At 48.4% G+C, this 21,170-nt stretch overlaps 1 protein-coding gene across 3 annotated transcripts in view; it reads right to left on the bottom strand.

Moving 5' to 3' along the window:
- Window positions 1–21,170, bottom strand: part of LOC142249725 (netrin-4-like) — a 99,939-nt gene that overhangs the window by 8,286 nt on the left and 70,483 nt on the right. For all 3 annotated transcript variants that reach the window (XM_075321550.1, XM_075321548.1, XM_075321549.1), the window contains exons 4-9: window positions 8,847–8,973; window positions 8,350–8,538; window positions 6,433–6,646; window positions 6,211–6,344; window positions 5,703–5,771; window positions 5,147–5,317 (exon numbers count right to left, since the gene is read on the bottom strand). In XM_075321550.1, coding sequence (XP_075177665.1) covers window positions 5,147–5,317; window positions 5,703–5,771; window positions 6,211–6,344; window positions 6,433–6,646; window positions 8,350–8,538; window positions 8,847–8,973 — 904 coding nt within the window. The remainder of the gene's footprint in view (window positions 1–5,146; window positions 5,318–5,702; window positions 5,772–6,210; window positions 6,345–6,432; window positions 6,647–8,349; window positions 8,539–8,846; window positions 8,974–21,170) is intronic.

The following is a 21,170-nucleotide window of genomic DNA, read 5'->3' as shown; positions in this document are numbered from 1 at the left end:
ACAAGTACATTGGAGTCTCTAGTGTGAGAAATCGACGCCTCACAGGTCCTCAACTGGCAGCTTCATTAAATAGTACCCGCAAAATGCCAGTGTCAATGTCTACAGTGAAGAGGCGACTCCGGGATGCGGCCTTCAGGGCAGAGTAGCAAAGAAAAAGCCATATCTGAGACTGGCTAATAAAAGGGAAATATTAATATGGGCAAAAGAACACAGACATTGGACAGAGGAAGTTTGGAAAAAAGTGTTATGGGCAGACAAATCGAAGTTTGAGGTGTTTGAATCACACAGAAGAATATTTGTGAGACGCAGAACTACTGAAAAGATGCTGGAAGAGTGCCTGACGCCATCTGTCAAGCATGCTGGAGGTAATGTGATGGTCTGGGATTGCTTTGGTGCTGGTAAAGTGGGAGATTTGTACAAGGTAAAATGTATTTTGAATAAGGAAGGCTATCACTCCATTTTGCAACTCCATGCCATACCCTGTGGACAGAGCTTTATTGGAGCCAATTTCATCCTACAACAGGCAATGACCCAAAGCACACCTCCAAATTATGCATGAACTATTTAGGGAAGAAGCAGACAGCTGGTATTCTATCTGTAATGGAGTGGCCAGCCCAGTCACCAGATCTCAACCCTATAGAGCTGTTGTGGGAGCAGCTTGACCATATGGTGCGCAAAAAGTGCCCATCAAGCCAATCCAACTTGTGGGGGGGAGGCATGGGGGGAAATATCTCCAGATTACCTCCGCAAATTAACAGCTAGAATGCCAAATGTCTGCAAAGCTGGAATTGCTGCAAAGCAGCATTCTGTGCCGAAAGCAAAGTCTGAAGGAGATTATTATTACAAGTAAACATCATTATTTCTCTGACGCCTCATTGGGAGACACAGGACCATGGGTGTTATGCTGCTTATCCAAGTAGATGCAAAGATGTTAGCTCCTCCCCTGCAGTATACACCCCCTGGCCCAGCCAGGCTACTTCAGTTTTAGCTTAGTGTCTATAGGAGGCACATCTCTGCAGACTACGGCAGCAAGAATTTTTTGTTTTTAGAGGGCGACGGTTTCCTTCGGGGACCGATTTCCAAGGACCATGGGACATCCTAGAGCAGTCCCTGGGTGGGTAAACAAACAACGCAACCCAAGGACTAGGAACCAGTCCCAGATAGCCAGGAGCGCCTACTGAGATAGGTACTCCACTATCGTTTGCAGAATTTTCCTACCTAGGTTCGCCTGCGCCAAAGCCTGGGTATGGACTCAGTAATGCTTTGAAACAGTATGTAGGCAAGACCAGGTCGCAGCTTTACACCCCTGTTCCAATGAAGCCTGATGCCCAAGAGGCGCCAACTGCTCACGTGGAATGAGTCCGCAGCCCACTAGGAATGGGCTTGAGTTTCAAGTGGTAGACCTCCTGGATCGCAGAGCGAATCCAGCGAGCCAGCGTTGCCTATGAAGCTGCCTGTCCTTTCTTAGGCCTTTCAGGAATGACGAACAAGGAGTCCATGTTCCTAAAGGGGCTGTCCTGGGTACGTAATATCTGAGATCCCTCACATGGTCTAGCGAATATACGAACCTTTCCACCCTATGGACTGGGTGTGGACAAAAGGAAGGCAGAACAATGTCCTCGTTCATATGAAATGGGGAAGTAACCTTCGGAGGAAAATCTGGAAGGGGGCGTAGAACCACCTTGTCCGGATGAAAGATCAGAAAGGGTTCGCGGCAAGAGAGTGCTGCAGTTCCGAAACTTGTCTGATGGACGTAATCGCCACTAAGAATGTTACCTTCCAGGATAGAAGCGCAAGAGAAGATTCCTTAAGAGGTTTAAAGGGGGACCTCTGGATACCATCCAAAACGAGATTGAGGTCCCATGGGTCCAGCGACCGTTTGTACGGGGGAACTAGATGGGAAACACCCTTGAGGAAAGTCTTGACTTGCAGATTGCAAGCTAGGCGGTATTGATAGAATATTGAGAGAGATGAAACCTGCCCTTTAAGGGAGCTGAGGGCCAACCCCTTTTGCAACCTGACTGCAAAAAAAAAAAAAATCAAGAATTCTGGGGATCACCAGAGGCATAGGTTGGACATTAGATTCCCTGCACTGGGAAAGGAAGTTTTTCACGTACGGTGGTAAATACGGGATGAAGGCCGGCTTTCGGGCACTGTACATGGTGGAGATGACCACGGGAGAGAATCTCGCTTTTGTTAAAGTCCAGGTCTCAATGGCCAGGTCGTCAGCTTCAGGGCTCTGGAGTTCTGATGGGAAATGGGCCCTTGGGTCAGCAGGTCTGGGATGCTTACGAGGATCCATGAGCAATTTTACTAATTCGGCATACCAGGCGCACCTGGGCTAGTCCGGTGCTATTAGTATCACCGGGACTCCTTCTGCCTTGATCTTCCTGATTACTCGCGGCAGCAGGGGCAGAGGCGAAAAACATGTAAGGTAGACGGAAGCAACTTCAGGAGACTAGAGCATCCGCACCGACGGACTGTGGATCACGTGACCTGGCTAAGAACGTGGGTACCTTTGCGTTCAACCTTGAGGTCATTAGATCCACATCTGGTGTACTCCAGTAAGTGCAGATGTGTGGGAACACTTCTGGGTGGAGAAACCACTCTCCGGCGGCCAGGCCTTGGCGATTTCCAAGACCGACAAGTAAAAATCATTATTTCTAACCTCGTCACTGTCTGGATGATATTTTCTATTCATTATGCAACTCATTTGATAAATAAAAAGTATGATTTTTCATGGAAAAGACAAAATTGTCTGGGTGACCCCAAACTTTTGAACGGTAGTTTAATTTGGGTTAATATAAATTCAGAATTTCTGGGATTGTCCTTTTCACATAAAAGCTGTTCTGTGTATGTGATCTTCAGTTATTAACAAGAATAGTCCCATTCAGTGATTGCAATTAACGTAAGGAGGAAAAGTACCACTAATTTTGCAAAGTAAAAGTGAATTGGTGCCATAACACCCCATCAGATTGAGGCATTAGAACGAATGAGGTATTACATGTGCCACTAAACGATAAGGGCTGGTCAAAAAATATCCAGACGTTTAGGATCCTCCAAAGGAAGAAGTCCGAAGTCTCTCCAGCCTCGTGTCTTCTCACAAACTAACAATTTGTTATTCCCTAAAGTGTATCAGTATATATCCAGGAAAATCCCTCACTATCTGACACCAGGATAAACCATCAGAATTAGGCATACGATGTCCAGTGTCTGCCACCTCCGGTGCCCCAGCAGCTGCCCTGTCCGAACTGCACATGAACAGCTTGATTTATTCAGTTCCACTTGTGAATGAGACTTTTGGACAAGAGACAGAAGCAACTGATCTTGTGTCCCAAACAGGCCAGACCTGTCCCGAACAGAAAGGGCACTGTGTCCGTCAGCAATTTCTGGGAGAGAATGAAACGTTGCCATTCACTGCAGGGCTGCCAGTCTTGACCCTTTAAGTACTGGATGAGACTGTGGCATGACCCTGTGCCCACCAGATTCTACGCCCTTTGTAGCTTTTGAATGAGCGCATAGCAACCCCTGTGTATTCTTGCAGATCTTAAATATGTCTTTTGCATCATTTTGAGGTTGGAAAATTTCCATTCTACTTACAGTTTCATCATTTTCACATAAGTCAGTTATCCTCGTACAAACCTCCAAACCTTCTGCATGCACATAGTGTACTTACATGATACAATTGTTTTGCCTGCAGCCACCACTAGGGTGAGTAAACTCATTATGGGATCCGTATGCTTCTGTCTACAGGGAGCTCCCCCTAGTGGTGGATGAAGACACAATCTTATCATGTATCTGTACACAGGGAGCTCCCCTAGTGATGGCTGCAGACAGAATCTTATCATGTATCTCTGTGTACAGGGCGCTCCCCCTAGTGGTGGCTGAAGACACAATCTTATCATGTATCTCTGTATACAGGGAGCTCCCCCTAGTGGTGACTGCAGACAGAATGTTATCAAGTATCTCTGTATACAGGGAGCTCCCCCTAGTGGTGGCAGCAGACAGAATGTTATCACATATCTCTGTATGCCTGGAGCTCCCCCTAGTGGTGGTTGCAGACAGAAAGCATCTTATATATCTCTGTATACAGAGGGCTCCCCCTCGTGGTGGCTGCAGACAGAATCTTATCATGTATCTCTATATACAGGGAGCTCCCCCTAGTGGTGGCTGCAGAGAGAATCTTACCATGTATCTCTGTATACAGGGAGCTCCCCCTAGTGGTGGCTGCAGACAGAATCTTACCATGTATCTCTGTATACAGGGAGCTCCCCCTAGTGGTGGCTGCAGACAGAATCTTACCATGTATCTCTGTATACAGGGAGCTCCCCCTAGTGGTGGCTGCAGACAGAATCTTATCATGTATCTCTGTATACAGGGAGCTCCCCCTAGTGGTGACTGCAGACAGAATCTTACCATGTATCTCTGTATACAGGGAGCTCCCCCTAGTGGTGACTGCAGACAGAATCTTATCATGTATCTCTGTATGCAGGGAGCTTCCCCTAGTGGTGACTGCAGACAGAATCTTATCATGTATCTCTGTATACAGGGAGCTCCCCCTAGTGATGACTGCAGACAGAATCTTATCATGTATCTCTCTATACAGGGAGCTCCCCCTAGTGGTGACTGCAGACAGAATCTTATCATGTATCTCTGTATACAGGGAGTTCCCCCTAGTGATGGCTGCAGACAGAATCTCATCATGTATCTCTGTATACAGGGAGCTTCCCCTAGTGGTGACTACAGACAGAATCTTACCATGTATCTCTGTATACAGGGAGTTCCCCCTAGTGGTGGCTGCAGACAGAATCTCATCATGTATCTCTGTATACAGGGAGCTCCCCCTAGTGGTGACTACAGACAGAATTTTATCATGTATCTCTGTATACAGGAGCTCCCCCTAGTGATGGCTGCAGACAGAATCTTATCATGTATCTCTGTATGCAGGAGCTCCCCCTAGTGGTGGCTGCAGACAGAATCTTATCATGTATCTCTGTATACAAGGAGCTCCCCCTAGTGGTGGCTGCAGACAGAATCTTATCATGTATCTCTGTATGCAGGAGCTCCCCCTAGTGGTGGCTGCAGACATCCCCAATTTTTCATTTTTTTCGCTTTTTTTTTTTTCTTTTTTAATATTTTATGCTACCTGGGTTAAGGATAGGGCACGTGCAGCCACGATTGGTCCATGATTCAGGATAGATGCTCCGGTTGTTCCTATTAATTTTCACTTTACCAGATTTGAGTATTTTTCTTACTTTAACCACAACTTCTGCGTGAGTTCCTTTGTCGTGTGCTGACAAAATCCTTGCCTTTATGACTGTCAAAGTAAACAAAAATGGATCTAAATGGTATGAAAGTGATATGGCGTATTTTTTTTCTCCACTCACATCCAAAGCTGCATTCAGAATTCTACAGGTTATCGGTGAGCAGTGCATTATGGGTGGTCACACCTACACTCTTAAGGTATGTGCTTCATTGTGTAGTGAAGAAAAGTTGCTTTGTGGAATTGTGAATGCAGCTTTGGGTGTGAATGGAGTATTAGACAATAATGAGATATTTATAAAGGTTTCAGATTCCAGGTGAATCAAATGTAACATTTTAATGTTCTCGAGTTAAAAATTTTGAGGATTTATCAAGTACAAAACATTATTTTACTATCGTTAGGATCTGGTGAGCGCGGTAACATCCGATCTCCCACTTACCGTACGCATATTTCATCTGGCAGAAATCCGTTATGCTCCCCAGCATCCGCTCCTTGCACACACACTTCTCTGGAGGACGCACATGATGTGCCAGTTACATGAAAAAAGAGAATTCAAGATGTCGGCCAAATGAATATTAGGGCAAAGCTGTGATCTGGCACCTGTGGAGGACTACAAGTAACAGCATGACTGGCAGCAGTGCTGGGTTTAGCAATCTAAAACATCTAGAGGGTTATTTATGATGGTATAAATAGTGCCGCCAAGTACCAACATCTTTTAAAGTGACAGTACATCTTTGGAAATCTACCTAGCTATACAGTTTTATTGCAGCAAAAGATATATCACTTTATAACCAGACATATTTCCAAATAATGGAAAACTATGTGAAAGATAAGATGTGGAAACTGCACTTCTAGACTGTTATTTCTAAGTGAACTTTCCCTTTAAGAGAAGATATTTTGTACCTTCGAGCTGTAGACTGTTACTTTTCACTGTCCGCAGCGGTTACCTGGATGTCGCAGAGCGGAAAAGCCCTGTTCACTTGTCCACTTCCAGTCGTCTTCACTGTCATTGGTTGGCGTGTCTATGATATCAGGAATCCGTCCACCAATAGGAATGTTTAAATAATGCTCATTGTTATTGCTGCAGAACGATGGGTGACATCATCAGTGGAATTTACAATATCGTGAGGTCATTTATATTATCAAATGATATGAAAAATTCATGATACCTGATGCGACATTCCCCCGTGTCTGGGTCACATTCTCTCGCACAGTCACATGGTCGGCAGCCATTGTCTCCAAATCCCCAGTATCCCATCAAGCAGTGATCGCAGTGTGGACCGGCCACACCGGGTTTGCAGTAACAGAAACCAGTTTTGGGGTTACACTTCCAACTTTTGTTCAGCGTTTCATTCACAGACCCAATAGTATTACAGGGACATTCTGTTATAGTGAAGATGAGAATTAGGATACAAATCATTATACAATGGCAGTATTATAGCAGTAAAATTCTTGTACATAGGGACAGTATTATAGTAGTTATATTCTTGTACATAGGGACAGTATTATAGTAGTTATATTCTTGTACATAGGGGCAGTATTATAGTAGTTATATTCTTGTACATAGGAGCAGTATTATAGTATTTATAGTCTTGTACATAGGGGGCAGTATTATAGTAGCTATATTCTTGTACATAGGGGGCAGTATTATAGTAGCTATATTCTTGTACATAGGAGGCAGTATTATAGTAGTTATATTCTTGTACATAGGAGGCAGTATTATAGTAGTTATATTCTTGCTCATAGGAGCATTAATATAGTAGTTACATTCTTGTACATAGGGGCAGTATTATAGTAGTTACATTCTTGTACATAAGGACAGTATTATAGTAGTTATATTCTTCTGCATAGGGGGCAATATTATGGAAGTTACATTCTTGTAAATAGGGGCAGTATTATAGTAGTTATATTCTTGTACATAGGGGCAGTATTATAGTAGTTATATTCTTCCACATAGGAGCAGTATTATAGTAGTTATATTCTTGTACATAGGAGTAGTATTATAATAGTTATATTCTTCCACATAGGAGCAGTATTATAGTAGTTATATTCTTGTGCATTGGAGACAGCATTATAGTAGTTATATTCTTGTACATAGGGGCAGTATTATAGTAGTTATATTCTTGTACATAGGGGCAGTATTAAAGTAGTTATATTCTTGTACATAGGGGCAGTATTATAGTAGTTATTTTCTTGTACATAGGGGCAGTATTAAAGTAGTTATATTCTTGTACATAGGGGCAGTATTATAGTAGTTATATTCTTGTACATAGGGGCAGTATTATAGTAGTTACATTCTTGTACATAGGGGCAGTATTCCAGTAATTATATAATTTTACACCAGATTGCATTCCACTGCTCATTAATTAGAGAGGAGATAGATTTTAGGCTGTGTCCTTTTAATTGTACCCTGGCATCAGGTTGGTTGAACACAATTCAGCTATTTAAATAGAACGGGTTTCTCCTCGCCCTCTCACAGCTGTGCTTTGCATACACAGGCACGCCGGATTATGGGACTAGAAAAAAAAGAGCCAAGATATAATTGAATGAGCACTGCTAATGCCCCAGATGTATCACAGAAGGAGACAGAGGCTTAACAGAACAATGGACTGGCATTACGGCCCCCGTGAAGAGTAATGCCCGGCTCTCGGTGAAAATCCCAGCTCCAAATGAATCATATCACACTATATCAAAACCCAGGAATCCGGTGTTATGTTGTAGCTGAAGGGCAGGTGTGTGTCGGGCGGACGGCCGTCTTTTATCCCCCTTTTCTTTGTGTCTGATACGCTGGGTATGTGGCATCTAAACTGGCAGTTCTGCGCATTTTTATGGACTTTTTTTTTCCTGGCACAAGACGATGAGATAAATTGCTCATTAATGCATGATGGCACACGCTTGCCGAGCTCGTATTTTAAAGGGGCTGTTTACAAGAGACACCTCTATGTCACATCTTACCTATTAGAGGGGGTCCGACCATTAGAGATGGGTGGATAACTATAGGCACCACCATGGATGGCTATGAATTCAGGTGCCTTTAAGTAGCCAGGAGCCCATTGTTCTTCGCTTTGGTATATTGCTGGACCTACCTTTGCACACTAAGGGGGAGCTGATGGGCTCACTGGGGTCCCGGTAGTAGCCCGCCCTGCATCTCTGGCAACGGTGCCCTTCTGTATTGTGCTGGCAGTTTTCACAAACTCCTCCACTTTTCTTTCCAGAGGACAGCCAGACGCCTGGATCAAAGTGACAGCTGACAGCGTGATTGTGGCACCGACAGCCTAGACGTGGACACAGGAGAGAAAGATGAGATGTGATCATGGTGGCAACCAAAACGTGGCAGCTCCTCTGTGTCCGTCCATCTCGCTCCTCTGTGTCCGTCCATCTCGCTCCTCTGTGTCCGTCCATCTCGCTCCTCTGTGTCCGTCCATCTCGCTCCTCTGTGTCCGTCCATCTCGCTCCTCTGTGTCCGTCCATCTCGCTCCTCTGTGTCCGTCCATCTCGCTCCTCTGTGTCCGTCCATCTCGCTCCTCTGTGTCCGTCCATCTCGTGTCTGACCATCTGCTCTGTGCTTTCTCTTCACACTTACGTTTGCACTCATTGGGGGCTCCAGTTCTCCCATCTCCCGGCCTCCACGGGACGTCATTGTACATCGGGGCACACTTTTCACAGTGCGGCCCTGCTGTGTTATGTTGGCACACACATTTCCCATGGACCTGGAGAGATGAAATAAACGATAAAAAAGGATCCATAGACTGATCTGAACGTTACCTTTCATTCATTTTATCACATTGTATCACTGTTGAGCTGTGTATCTAATCCTATCATGTGTGATACTGTCTGCTGAGCTGTGTATCTAATTCCATCCTGTGTGATACTGTCTGCTGAGCATCTAATCCTATCATGTGTGATACTGACTGCTGAGCTGTGTATCTCATCCTATCCTGTGTGATACTGTCTGCTGAGCGGTATATCTAATCCTATCATGTGTGATACTGACTGCTGAGCTATGTATCTCATCCTATCATGTGTGATACTGACTGCTGAGCTATGTATCTCATCCTATCATGTGTGATACTGACTGCTGAGCTGTGTATCTCATCCGATCATGTGTGATATTGTCTCCTGAGCAGTGTATCTCATCCGATCATGTGTGATACTGTCTCCTGAGCTGTGTATCTCATCCTATTATGTGTGATACTGCCTGCTGAGCTGTGTATCTCATCCGATCATGTGTGATACTGTCTGCTGAGCTGTGTATCTCATCCTATCATGTGTGATACTGCCTGCTGAGCTGTGTATCTCATCCGATCATGTGTGATACTGCCTGCTGAGCATCTCATCCGATCATGTGTGATACTGCCTGCTGAGCTGTGTATCTCATCCGATCATGTGTGATACTATCTGCTGAGCTGTGTATCTCATCCTATCATGTGTGATACTGCCTGCTGAGCTGTGTATCTCATCCTATCATGTGTGATACTGCCTGCTGAGCATCTCATCCGATCATGTGTGATACTGCCTGCTGAGCTGTGTATCTCATCCGATCATGTGTGATACTGTCTGCTGAGCTGTGTATCTCATCCGATCATGTGTGATACTGTCTGCTGAGCTGTGTATCTCATCCTATCATGGGTTATACTTTCTCCTGAGCCTTGTTTCTCATCCTATCATGTGTGATACCGTCTGTAGAGTTGTGTATCTCATCCTGCCATGTGTGGTAGTATTGACCGAGCCATGTATCTCATTCTATCATGTATGATACCGTATTCAGAGTTGGTGCATCTAACCCTATCATGACAACGACTACAGCACTACAAACCCCATTATGCAGTGCTACATTATATTATAGGTACGTAACAATGACTCGATGCCGGTCGCTCTTCGATTACGGAGATTGGGGAGGTCATTGGTGTCTTCCATCACAGAATATCTGGGTCAGACATTGACATGATCGGCCCCTGCCCTTCATTGTTCCTTTGTATCATATTGTAAACTGGGGGCACAGTGGCTCCATGTGCAGAGGCAGCTCCCCCCTCCGGCTGCGCCCGCTCGGCAGCTCATGTCACTGTCTGGGATGTTTTTTGGCACAGGACCCAGGCAGACTTTTTTTTTTCTCCTCCATCCAGCTGGTCTTTGAATTGCCGACCCAGCAGCAGAGCTGCACCGTGCCTGGAGGTCACCAAGCCTGGCACGGCCTAGATCAGATAGTTTGGAAACTGCTGGGGATTATCAGGGTGAAGGCACAAGATGTTTGGACAGGAGATAACTACTGGAAATGGAGGAGGGTTATAGAAGGAATGTGCTTAAATCCACTAAGAAATGTCTGTGTGCAAAAACAAGAGTCACCTCGGGTGACCTGGAGTCACCGGCCTGGAGCCTCTCGGTGGATGTGACCCCCTGTAGGGCATCGTGAGGATCTAAACAGAGATACCAAGGGGAGCTACAGGAAAATAAGATCCGCAGATCGGAGGGGGACAACAGCCAAAGGCCATATGGGAAAAATTGGGGGCCAAATCTGCCACTGAGAACTCAACCCCTCTACATTCATCTAAAGGTCCCGTCACACGCAGCGATATCGCTAGCGAGCGTACCCGTCCCCGTCGGTTGTGCGTCACGGGCAAATCGCTGCCCGTGGTGCACAATGTCGTTCTGAGCCGTCACACGGACTTACCTGCCTAGCGACGTCGCTGTGACCGGCGAACCGCCTCCTTTCTAAGGGGGCGGTTCGTGCGGCGTCACAGCGACGTCACTAAACGGCCGTCCAATAGAAGTGGAGGGGAGGAGATGAGCGGCCGTAACATCCCGCCCACCTCCTTCCTTCCTCGTTGCCGGCGGCCGCAGGTAAGCTGTAGTTCGTCGTTCCCGAGGTGTCACACGTAGCGATGTGTGCTGCCTCGGGAATGACGAACAACCAGCGTCCTGCAACAGCAACAATTTTATGAAAATGAACGACGTGTCAACGATAAGGTGAGTATTTTTGATCGCTAACACTCGCTCGGAGCTGTTACACACAACGATGTCGCTAACGACACCGGATGTGCGTCACGGAATCCGTGACCCCGGGGATATATCGTTAGATACGTCGTTGCGTGTAACAGGGCCTTAAGTCTCTCGGATTAAAGCACCACTGCAGTGTTTTTTTTATTTTATTGCTGGAGTGGTGCTTAAATCTGCCGCTGTTTTCATCTGTTATCAGCGCCGATCTCATCGGTCTTCTCCACTTTGTGATCTGCCGGCAGCTCCAGTGTTTCATGGAGCTGCTGGAGGTCACTAGTAATAAAACTCTATAAGAGCCTTGCTCTGGCCCTCATAGACTTGTATTGCGCTCTTGTGACGTAACTTCTGACATCCGGTCAGTCACAAGTTGCAGTCACAAGATGGCGCTGCAGGACCATAGTGGCATTGGTAAAAGGTGAAGATGCCGGAGGATGAGTATATTAGTAGGGACAGGGAACTTAGATTAAAAGTGCCACTCCAGCCCTGAAAAAAAAAATATAAATAACACTGAAGTGGTGCTTTAAATCACAAAACCATACCAGGAGTGGGTGATTGCCAGGCGTCAAATTATAATTACATCTGAGAATTATTGTATCTCAAGTGTCTAGTAAAGATCTACACTGGAACACAGGGACTGGAAAACGTAGCCACTGGAAAGAAGAGACTGGGACATTAAGGCCACGTGCACACGTCCAACTCCGCCGCCATTTTATTGAAGACACTGTCTGTGAATATCATCTGAAACAAACTGGTGACTGATGCTTTTCACAGAGACAGTGTCTTCAATAAAATGGTTGTTTGACGCCCCTGGACTATCAGGTCGTCACAGGGTACTGCACGCTCTCTCTTTAGTGCAGTATTCAAATGGTTCTGGGTCCCCATCTTAAGGCCCCGTCACACACACAGATAAATCTTTGGCAGATCTGTGGTTGCAGTGAAATCATGGACATATTGTTCCATTTGTACACAGCCACAAACCTGGCACTGATTGTCCACAATTTCACTGCAACCACAGATCTACCACAGATCTACCACAGATCTACCACAGATCTACCACAGATTTATCTGTGTGTGTGACAGAGCCTTTAAAGTGCTGCCTCCAACAGCAAATCAAATCTTAGATACACCCTGCACCACACCCACCAGACACACCAGTGGGCGGTTTGTGCGGAATAGGGTCACCCACGTAGAGCTCAGGAAGGGGAGGTGAGGAGTAACGGAAGGAGAAGTGAAGTGGGGTCGTAAAGTGGAGGAGGGTGGGAGTAGTGGCTCACAGGAGAAGCTTACTAGGTTGCAGACGGTGGTCTGGACCTAGAGGAGTCGGATCCCCGGTCGCAGGGGATTGAGGCTAGGTGCCTGGGACCTGTCAAAGAGGACGGTCAGCAGCATGGTCCTATCACCGGTCCGGGACCGAAGGCACGGCGGGGTACATGGACCCTAGGTTGGGGAGAAGCTCCAGGCAACCTGGCAATTAGCCTGAGGAGAACGGAGCCTTTATGGACTATTCCCAGTAGCTCCAGAATCGGGGCACTAGCGCAACGAGGGGGATAGGACCTTCCATACAAGTGGCCCACTAAAATCCCAAGTGTGAGCCCTGAGAGCAGGCTCCCACACTTAGCCATAGTGGGGAGCGGGGCCCAGCAAGTTCCAGACTAATGGGCCACTACGGTGAATTTACACTTTGTGCCAGGAGGCAGGTCACGGATCACCAGGCAGCACTGCAGGGGACAGCACCCGGACGAGCTCCCCTTGAGAGGCAGCGGCACCCACAGACTTGGTTTACCCGGTTGTCAGCGTCTTCTTATTGACTGAGTGAGTACCTGAATGATTTCACCTTCACGGCACCCAATAGCACCATCCAGAGTCCCAGGGCCTACCCCTACGCAACGACACCTTGCTGCCCCGTTCCATCACCCCGGGTACTCCTAACAGCAGCGCCGGTATCCCCATTATCGCACACCACGGGTGGCGTCACAAACTATAACTCCCCTGTAAATATCCCCCCTTTTACTTTAGAGTGTGGCCCCTAAGCCCCTGGGTCCAGAGACCCTCGAGCCACGAATGGACACTATCCCCGGATCCGAGCGGTCCGATCCGCTGCTGGGGCGGCACAGTTGCGCTGTAGATGGAGCCATTTTATTGAAGAATTGAACTACAACGTGAACATAACATGGCACTGGTAAAACGTTTCGATCCCAGATTGGGACAGAAGTGCGCGTTCAGCGTTATATAGTGAATGAATGAATGAACGTATTGGCATATAATAGAGAGCAGCTGCGTGTGGTGGTCGGCGCAGGTGACGTCAGTGAATTGGCCGTATTTGTGTGTGTATGGCAGATAACAGAGAGCAGTAGCGCACACCCTTGTGGTCGCTGCAGTGACGTCTGTGACCCGAGCCCCACTCTTTTGATCCGACTTCAGAAGCTAATCCACCTCCTGCTGTGCGGGGGTCCTGCTCTAAGACATCAATGCTGGCCTCTTTATACACACAGCACTGTGCAGCCTCCATGGAGACCACGCACTCCCCGGTGCAGAAGCCAAACCCCTGCTACATCCTGCAACCACAACCCACACAGCCTGTTCCCTGCTCCACAGCCCGTGCCCTACACCACAGCGTGACGGTCAGCGGCCTGTGTACAGCCATGACGTTTATGGGGTAGGCGAGCGGTTATTCGCCTCGCGCTCCCTCACCATGACGCTAGCGTGGGAGGGCGGAGATCATGGGCAGCGAGTGAGCAGTGCTATGTTGACGTGAACACAGCACTGCGCACACGCCGGCTTGGCTTCGGACAGAAGGACGCATTCAGTGTTATATAGTGAATAGAAGGTTATTGGTTACGCTTGGTAAAGGTCTAGTTATCCATAGCAACCAATGAGAGAACAAATTTCACTTTACCTCAGCAGCTTTAATGCTGAAAGATGCACTCTGGTTGCTATAGGCAACAAGAAGAAACTTACTGGGAGGCCATTATCATACATGAGGCCCCAGTTGGTTGTGCAGTGGCTAAAAAAAAAAAAAGGCCCTTTAGGCAATCAAACTGTTCGCACCCGGCTGTGGACAGAAGGATGGGATCAGCATTATAATAATTATATATATATATTAGATATATATATATATATATATACATATACATACACACACATCGTGCACACACATGCACGCACACACACACACACACACACACACACACAGAAGGTGACGTAAGTAGTAAACATATCACCCATTTCTTTGTCGCTCTATTGGGAGACCCAGACAATTGGATGTATAGCTACTGCCTCCGGAGGCCACACAAAGTATTACACTTAAAAGTGTAAGGCCCCTCCCCTTCTGCCTATACACCCACCGTGGGATCACGGGCTCCTCAGTTTTCATGCTTTGTGCGAAGGAGGTCAGACATCCACGCATAGCTCCACTGTTTTTAGTCAGCAGCAGCTGCTGACTATGTCGGATGGAAGAAAAGTGGGCCCATATAGGGCCCCCAGCATGCTCCCTTCTCACCCCACTCTTGTCGGCGGTGTTTGTTAAGGTTGAGGTATCCATTGCGGGTACGGAGGCTGGAGCCCACATGCTGCTTTCCTTCCCCATCCCCCTCAGGGCTCTGGGTGAAGTGGGATCTTACCGGTCTCCAGGCACTGAGACCGTGCTCCATCCACAGACCCGGAGAACCTGCTGGATATGGAGCTGAGTATCGTCAGGGACAGGGCCCTGCTACATTAAGGTACTCTGTGTCCCCGTACAAATCGCGCACACACACACCAGCATGCTGGGTGTGTTAGTGCGCCGGGGACAACAGCGCGGAGCGCTTGTGCTATTACTCACTGCAGCTTAGCTGAGTGAGTTTATGTATTAGGAACTGCCGCGCCGGCCGCTGCTGGCTGTTTTTACACTGTGGCGCGGCTGGGACTTGTGGTGCGCCAGGGACTTCCGCGCTGGCCGTGCTTATACGACGGCCGCGCGTATAAATCGAGTCCCCGGCTTTTGCGGCCTAGTTTCGTTTCGTTCCCGCCCCCAGGCCTGCCAGTCAGGGGAAGGGCGGGACGCTGTTCAGAACGTCAGCGCCGAGGGCTGGAGTCTGCTTAGCATACTCCAGCCCCCTCACTGGGCACAGTGAGACGCCAGTTTCCCGCACTTTGTCTGGGGCATGCCCACGGCCCGCCCCTCTCCACAGGACGCCGGCAGCCATTCCTGTGTGCAGTCTGAGCTGGAGAAGGGAGACAAGCTCTTGGAGACCCAGACACAGGATTCGGGCGACCACACACCCGCTTTTGAGCGGGCGGTAAGCAGCACCTGAGGTGCTGACCCCACTAGTGCCGAAGTGTTCATTTGTACTTTATGCTTGTATGTTATACATTGCACTGTACGGTCGCTATTCTTGGCTATATACCCTCCTAGATGGCTAGACAACAGCATGTCGTCCGCAAAAAACAAGGGTGCCAAGGCACAGGCTTTCTATGCTGCTTGTACCGCATGTGAGGCTGTTCTACCGGCAGGTTCCACTGACCCCCATTGGGTGCAATGCTCCCCTGTAGCACTTGCTCAGCCGGGGTCTCTGCTAGAGGTGGCCCAAGGAGAACCACCTGTGAACACTGTCCAGGTGACAGGGACGGAGTTTGCAGTTTTTGCTGATAGATTGTCTCTGACTATGACTAAAATCCTAGAGACTTTGCAGTCCAGACCGGTAACTCAGAGCATGGGCACTGTTGATTCAATGCTCCCTGGCCCCCCTCATTTGGAACAAATCCGTGCTCCGGGGGGGTCCCATGCATCCCAGGGTGAAGGCTCTGACACGGACGACAGTCCCAGACAGCCTAAGCGAGCTCGCTGGGAGCGGCCCTCGACTTCATCACACTGGTCAGGGTCCCAGCAGGAGGACTCTCTGTATGATGAGGCAGAGGTAGCTGATCAGGATTCTGATCCTGAGACCGCTCTCAATCTGGATACCCCTGATGGTGACGCCATAGTGAATGATCTTATAGCGTCCATCAATGGAATGTTGGATATTTCTCCCTCAGCTCCTCCAGTGGAGGAGTCAGCTTCACAGCAGGAGAAATTCCATTTCAGGTATCCCAAGCGTAAATTGAGTACTTTTCTGGACCACTCTGACTTCAGAGAAGCAGTTCACAAACACCACGCTTATCCAGATAAGCGTTTCTCCAAACGTCTTAAGGATACACGTTATCCCTTTCCCCCTGACGTGGTCAAGTGCTGGACCCAGTGTCCAAAGGTGGATCCTCCAATCTCCAGGCTTGCGACTAGATCCATAGTTGCAGTGGACGATGGGGCTTCACTTAAAGATGCCACTGACAGACAGATGGCGCTCTGGTTGAAATCCATCTATGAAGCTATCGGCGCGTCGTTTGCTCCAGCATTCGCAGCTGTATGGGCACTCCAAGCTATTTCAGCTGGTCTTGCGCAGATTGACACTGTCACACGTACATCTGTTCCGCAAGTAGCGTCCTTAACCTCTCAAATGTCTGCATTTGCGTCTTACGCTATTAATGCTGTCCTGGACTCTACGAGCCGTACGGCAGTGGCGTCCGCCAACTCCGTGGTTTTACGCAGAGCCTTGTGGTTAAGGGAAGGGAAGGCAGATTCTGCTTCCAAATAAGTGCTTAACCAGTTTGCCATTTTCTGGTGACAGACTGTTTGGTGAGAGATTGGATGAAATCATTAAACAGTCCAAGGGTAAGGATTCTTCCTTACCCCAGCCCAAACCTAACAAACCCCAACAGAGGAGGGGACAGTCGAGGTTTCGGTCCTTTCGAGGCTCGGGCAGGTCCCAATTCTCCTCGTCCAAAAGGACTCAAAAGGATCGGAGGAGCTCAGATTCTTGGCGGGCTCAGTCACGCCCAAAGAAGGCAGCCGGAGGAACCGCTACCAAGGCGGCTTCCTCATGACTTTCGGCCTCCTATCTCCGCATCCTCGGTCGGTGGCAGGCTCTCCCGCTTTGGCGACATTTGGCTGCCACAGGTCAAAGACCGTTGGGTGAGAGACATTCTGTCTCACGGGTACAGGATAGAGTTCAGTTCTCGTCCTCCGACTCGATTCTTCAGAACTTCTCCACCTCTCGACCGAGCCGGTGCCCTTCTGCAGGCGGGTGCTCTCTAAAGGCAGAAGGAGTGGTGATCCCTGTTCCTCTTCAGGAGCAAGGTCACGGTTTTTACTCCAATTTGTTGTGGTGCCAAAAAAGGACGGGTCTTTCCGTCCTGTTCTGGACCTAAAACTGCTCAACAAGCATGTGAAAACCAGGCGGTTCCGGATGGAATCCCTCCGCTCCGTCATCGCCTCAATGTCTCAAGGAGATTTCCTAGCATCAATAGACATCATGGATGCTTATCTCCACGTGCCGATTGCTCCAGAGCACCAGCGTTTTTCTACGCTTCGTTATAGGAGACGAACACCTTCAGTTCGTAGCCCTGCCTTTCGGTCTGGCGACAGCCCCACGGGTCTTCACCAAGGTCATGGCAGCAGTAGTAGCAGTCCTGCACTCTCAGGGTCACTCTGTGATCCCTTACTTGGACGATCTACTTGTAAAGGCACCCTCTCAAGAGGCATGCCAACACAGCCTGAACGTTGCACTGGAGACTCTCCAGAGTTTCGGGTGGATCATCAACTTTTCAAAGTCAAATCTGACCCCGACCCAATCGCTGACATATCTTGGCATGGAGTTTCATACTCTCTCAGCGATAGTGATGCTTCCGCTGAACAAACAGCGTTCACTACAGACAGGGGTGCAATCTCTCCTTCAGGGCCAGTCGCACCCCTTGAGACGCCTCATGCACTTCCTAGGGAAGATGGTAGCAGCAATGGAGGCAGTCCCTTTCGCGCAGTTTCATCTGCGTCCACTACAATGGGACATTCTCCGCCAATGGGACGGGAAGTCGACGTCCCTACACAGGAACGTCTCCCTTTCTCAGGCGGCCAAGGATTCTCTTCAGTAGTGGCTTCTTCCCACCTCATTGTCAAAAGGAAAGCCTTTCCTACCCCCATCCTGGGCGGTGGTCACAACGGACGCGAGTCTGTCAGGGTGGGGAGCAGTTTTTCTCCACCACAGGGCTCAAGGTACGTGGACTCAGCAGGAGTCCACCCTTCAGATCAATGTTCTGGAAATCAGGGCAGTGTATCTTGCCCTACAAGCCTTCCAGCAGTGGCTGGAAGGCAAGCAGTACCGAATTTCCACCATATCCGCAGTTCACATCCCGGGCGTAGAAAACTGGGAAGCAGATTTTCTCAGTCGCCAGGGCATGGACGCAGGGGAATGGTCTCTTCACCCGGACGTGTTTCAGGAGATCTGTTGCCGCTGGGAGATGCCGGACGTCGACCTAATGGCGTCCCGGCACAACAACAAGGTCCCAACATTCATGGCACGGTCTCAAGATCACAGAGCTCTGGCGGCAGACGCCTTAGTTCAGGATTGGTCGCAGTTTCAACTCCCTTATGTGTTTCCTCCTCTGGCACTGTTGCCCAGAGTGTTACGCAAGATCAGGTCCGACTGCCGCCGCGCCATCCTCGTCGCTCCAGACGGGCCAACGAGGTCGTGGTACCCGGATCTGTGGCATCTCGCGGTAGGCCAACCGTGGGCTCTACCAGACCGACCAGACTTGCTGTCTCAAGGGCCGTTTTTCCATCTGAATTCTGCGGCCCTCAACCTGACGGTGTGGCCATTGAGTCCTGGATCCTAGCATCTGCAGGGTTATCTCAAGAGGTCATTACCACTATGAGACAGGCCAGAAAACCCACATCTGCCAAGATCTACCACAGAACGTGGAAGATATTCTTATCTTGGTGCTCTGCTCAGGGAGTTTCTCCCTGGCCATTTGCCTTGCCTACTTTCTTTCCTTCCTGCAATCCGGTTTGGAAAAAGGTTTGTCGCTCGGCTCCCTTAAGGGACAAATCTCAGCGCTCTCTGTATTTTCTCAGAAGCGCCTAGCAACACTTCCTCAGGTACGCACGTTCCTGCAGGGGGTTTGCCGATTAGTCCCTCCTTACAAACGACTGTTAGAACCCTGTGATTTGAACAGAGTGCTGATGGTTCTTCAGAAACCACCATTCGAGCCTATGAGAGTTTTTTCCCTCTCACGCCTTTCGCAGAAAGTGGTTTTCCTTGTGGCAGTCACTTCACTTCGGAGAGTGTCTGTCCGGGCAGCATTGTCGTGCAAGGCCCCCTTCCCGGTGTCTCACCAGGTCAAGGGGTTCTGCGTCCGGTTCCGGAATTTATCTCTAAGGTGGTTTCCCCCCTTTCATCTCAATCAGGGTATCCCCGTACCCTCTGTTTGTCCTCATCCAGTTCACCAATGTGAAAAGGATTTGCACTTGATTAGATCTGGTGAGAACACTCAGACTCTACATCTATCGTACGGCGCCCCTGCGCCGCTCGGATGCATTCTTGTCCTTGTCGCTAGCCAGCGTAAAGGGTCGCAGGCTTCCAAATCAAGCCCGGCTCGGTGGATCAAGGAACCAATTCTCGAGCTTATCGTTCTGCGGGGCTTACGGTTCCCTCAGGGCTGAAGGCCCATTCTACCAGAGCTGTGGGTGCGTCCTGGGCTTTGAGGCACCAGGCTACGGCTCAGCATGTGTGTCAGGCGGCTACCTGGTCCAGCCTCCACACTTTCACGAAACACTATCAGGTGCATGCCTATGCTTCGGCGGATGCCAGCATAGGCAGACGAGTCCTTCAGGCGGCAGTTGCCCACTTGTAGGAAGGGGCCGTTTTACGGCTCTACTACGAGGTATTATTTACCCACCCAGGGATTGCTTTTGGACATCCCAATTGTCTGGGTCTCCCAATAGAGCGACAAAGAAGAAGGGAATTTTGTTTACTTACCGTAAATTCCTTTTCTTCTAGCTCTAATTGGGAGACCCAGCACCCGCCCCTGTTTTTTTGTATATACATGTTGTTCATGTTGAATGGTTTCAGTTCTCCGATATTCCTTCGGATTGAATTTGCTTTAAACCAGTTTATTGGCTTTCCTCCTTCTTGCTTTTGCACTAAAACTGAGGAGCCCGTGATCCCACGGGGGGTGTATAGGCAGAAGGGGAGGGGCCTTACACTTTTAAGTGTAATACTTTGTGTGGCCTCTGGAGGCAGTAGCTATACACCCAATTGTCTGGGTCTCCCAATTAGAGCTAGAAGAAAAGGAATTTACGGTAAGTAAACAAAATTCCCTTCTTTCTAAATAAATGTGTTTATAAAGCTGCTATTGACATGAATTTCTCACTAGATGTTGGTAACAACCCATCCAATCCAAGCAGGCATAGCAATCAAACCATAGATATGCAGAACTTTAGTGATGTGTAATAATGAGAGAAATGACACAGAGAAAAAGTGTTCAACATATGAAGAAAAAGAGGTGCAAAAAGCCATGGAACTCTTCATGTAAAAATGCTTGAGTCTCCCATTGACTTCCATTATACTCAAATCGCACCCATCCAAGCATCCAACTGCTATTAATGAGTACCGAGCACGGTAGTACTTGCCATCACTAGGTGCACCAAGGTGCCACACAAGAAACATCTCATGATGGGTGAAACCAGTGAGTTTTCTCAAGACATTTGCAACCTTATTGTTCAAAAACATACTGATGGTATTGGTTACAGAAGGATTTCTAAATTACTGAAGGTTCCAGTGAGCACTGTTGGGGCCATAATCCAGAAGTGGAAAGAATATAATTTCCCCAAAAATCATCTAGGTCCCAGAGCTCGTCACAAGATTTAAAAAAATAGTTATCAGAAGAATTGTCCAAGAGTCAAGTACCACCTGTGGAGAGCTACATAAAGACCTGGAATGAGGAGGTACAATTGTTTCAATAAGTAATGCACTCCCCCTCCATGGCCTGTATGCACGCTCCTGTATGCACGCTCACAAGACTCCACTGCTGAACAAAAAGCATATTCAAGTGCATTTGAAGTTTG

Source organism: Anomaloglossus baeobatrachus, chromosome 8 (genome assembly GCF_048569485.1).
Source record: "Anomaloglossus baeobatrachus isolate aAnoBae1 chromosome 8, aAnoBae1.hap1, whole genome shotgun sequence".
NCBI lineage: Eukaryota > Metazoa > Chordata > Amphibia > Anura > Aromobatidae > Anomaloglossus > Anomaloglossus baeobatrachus.
This window is presented reverse-complemented; position numbering and strand designations above follow the sequence as displayed.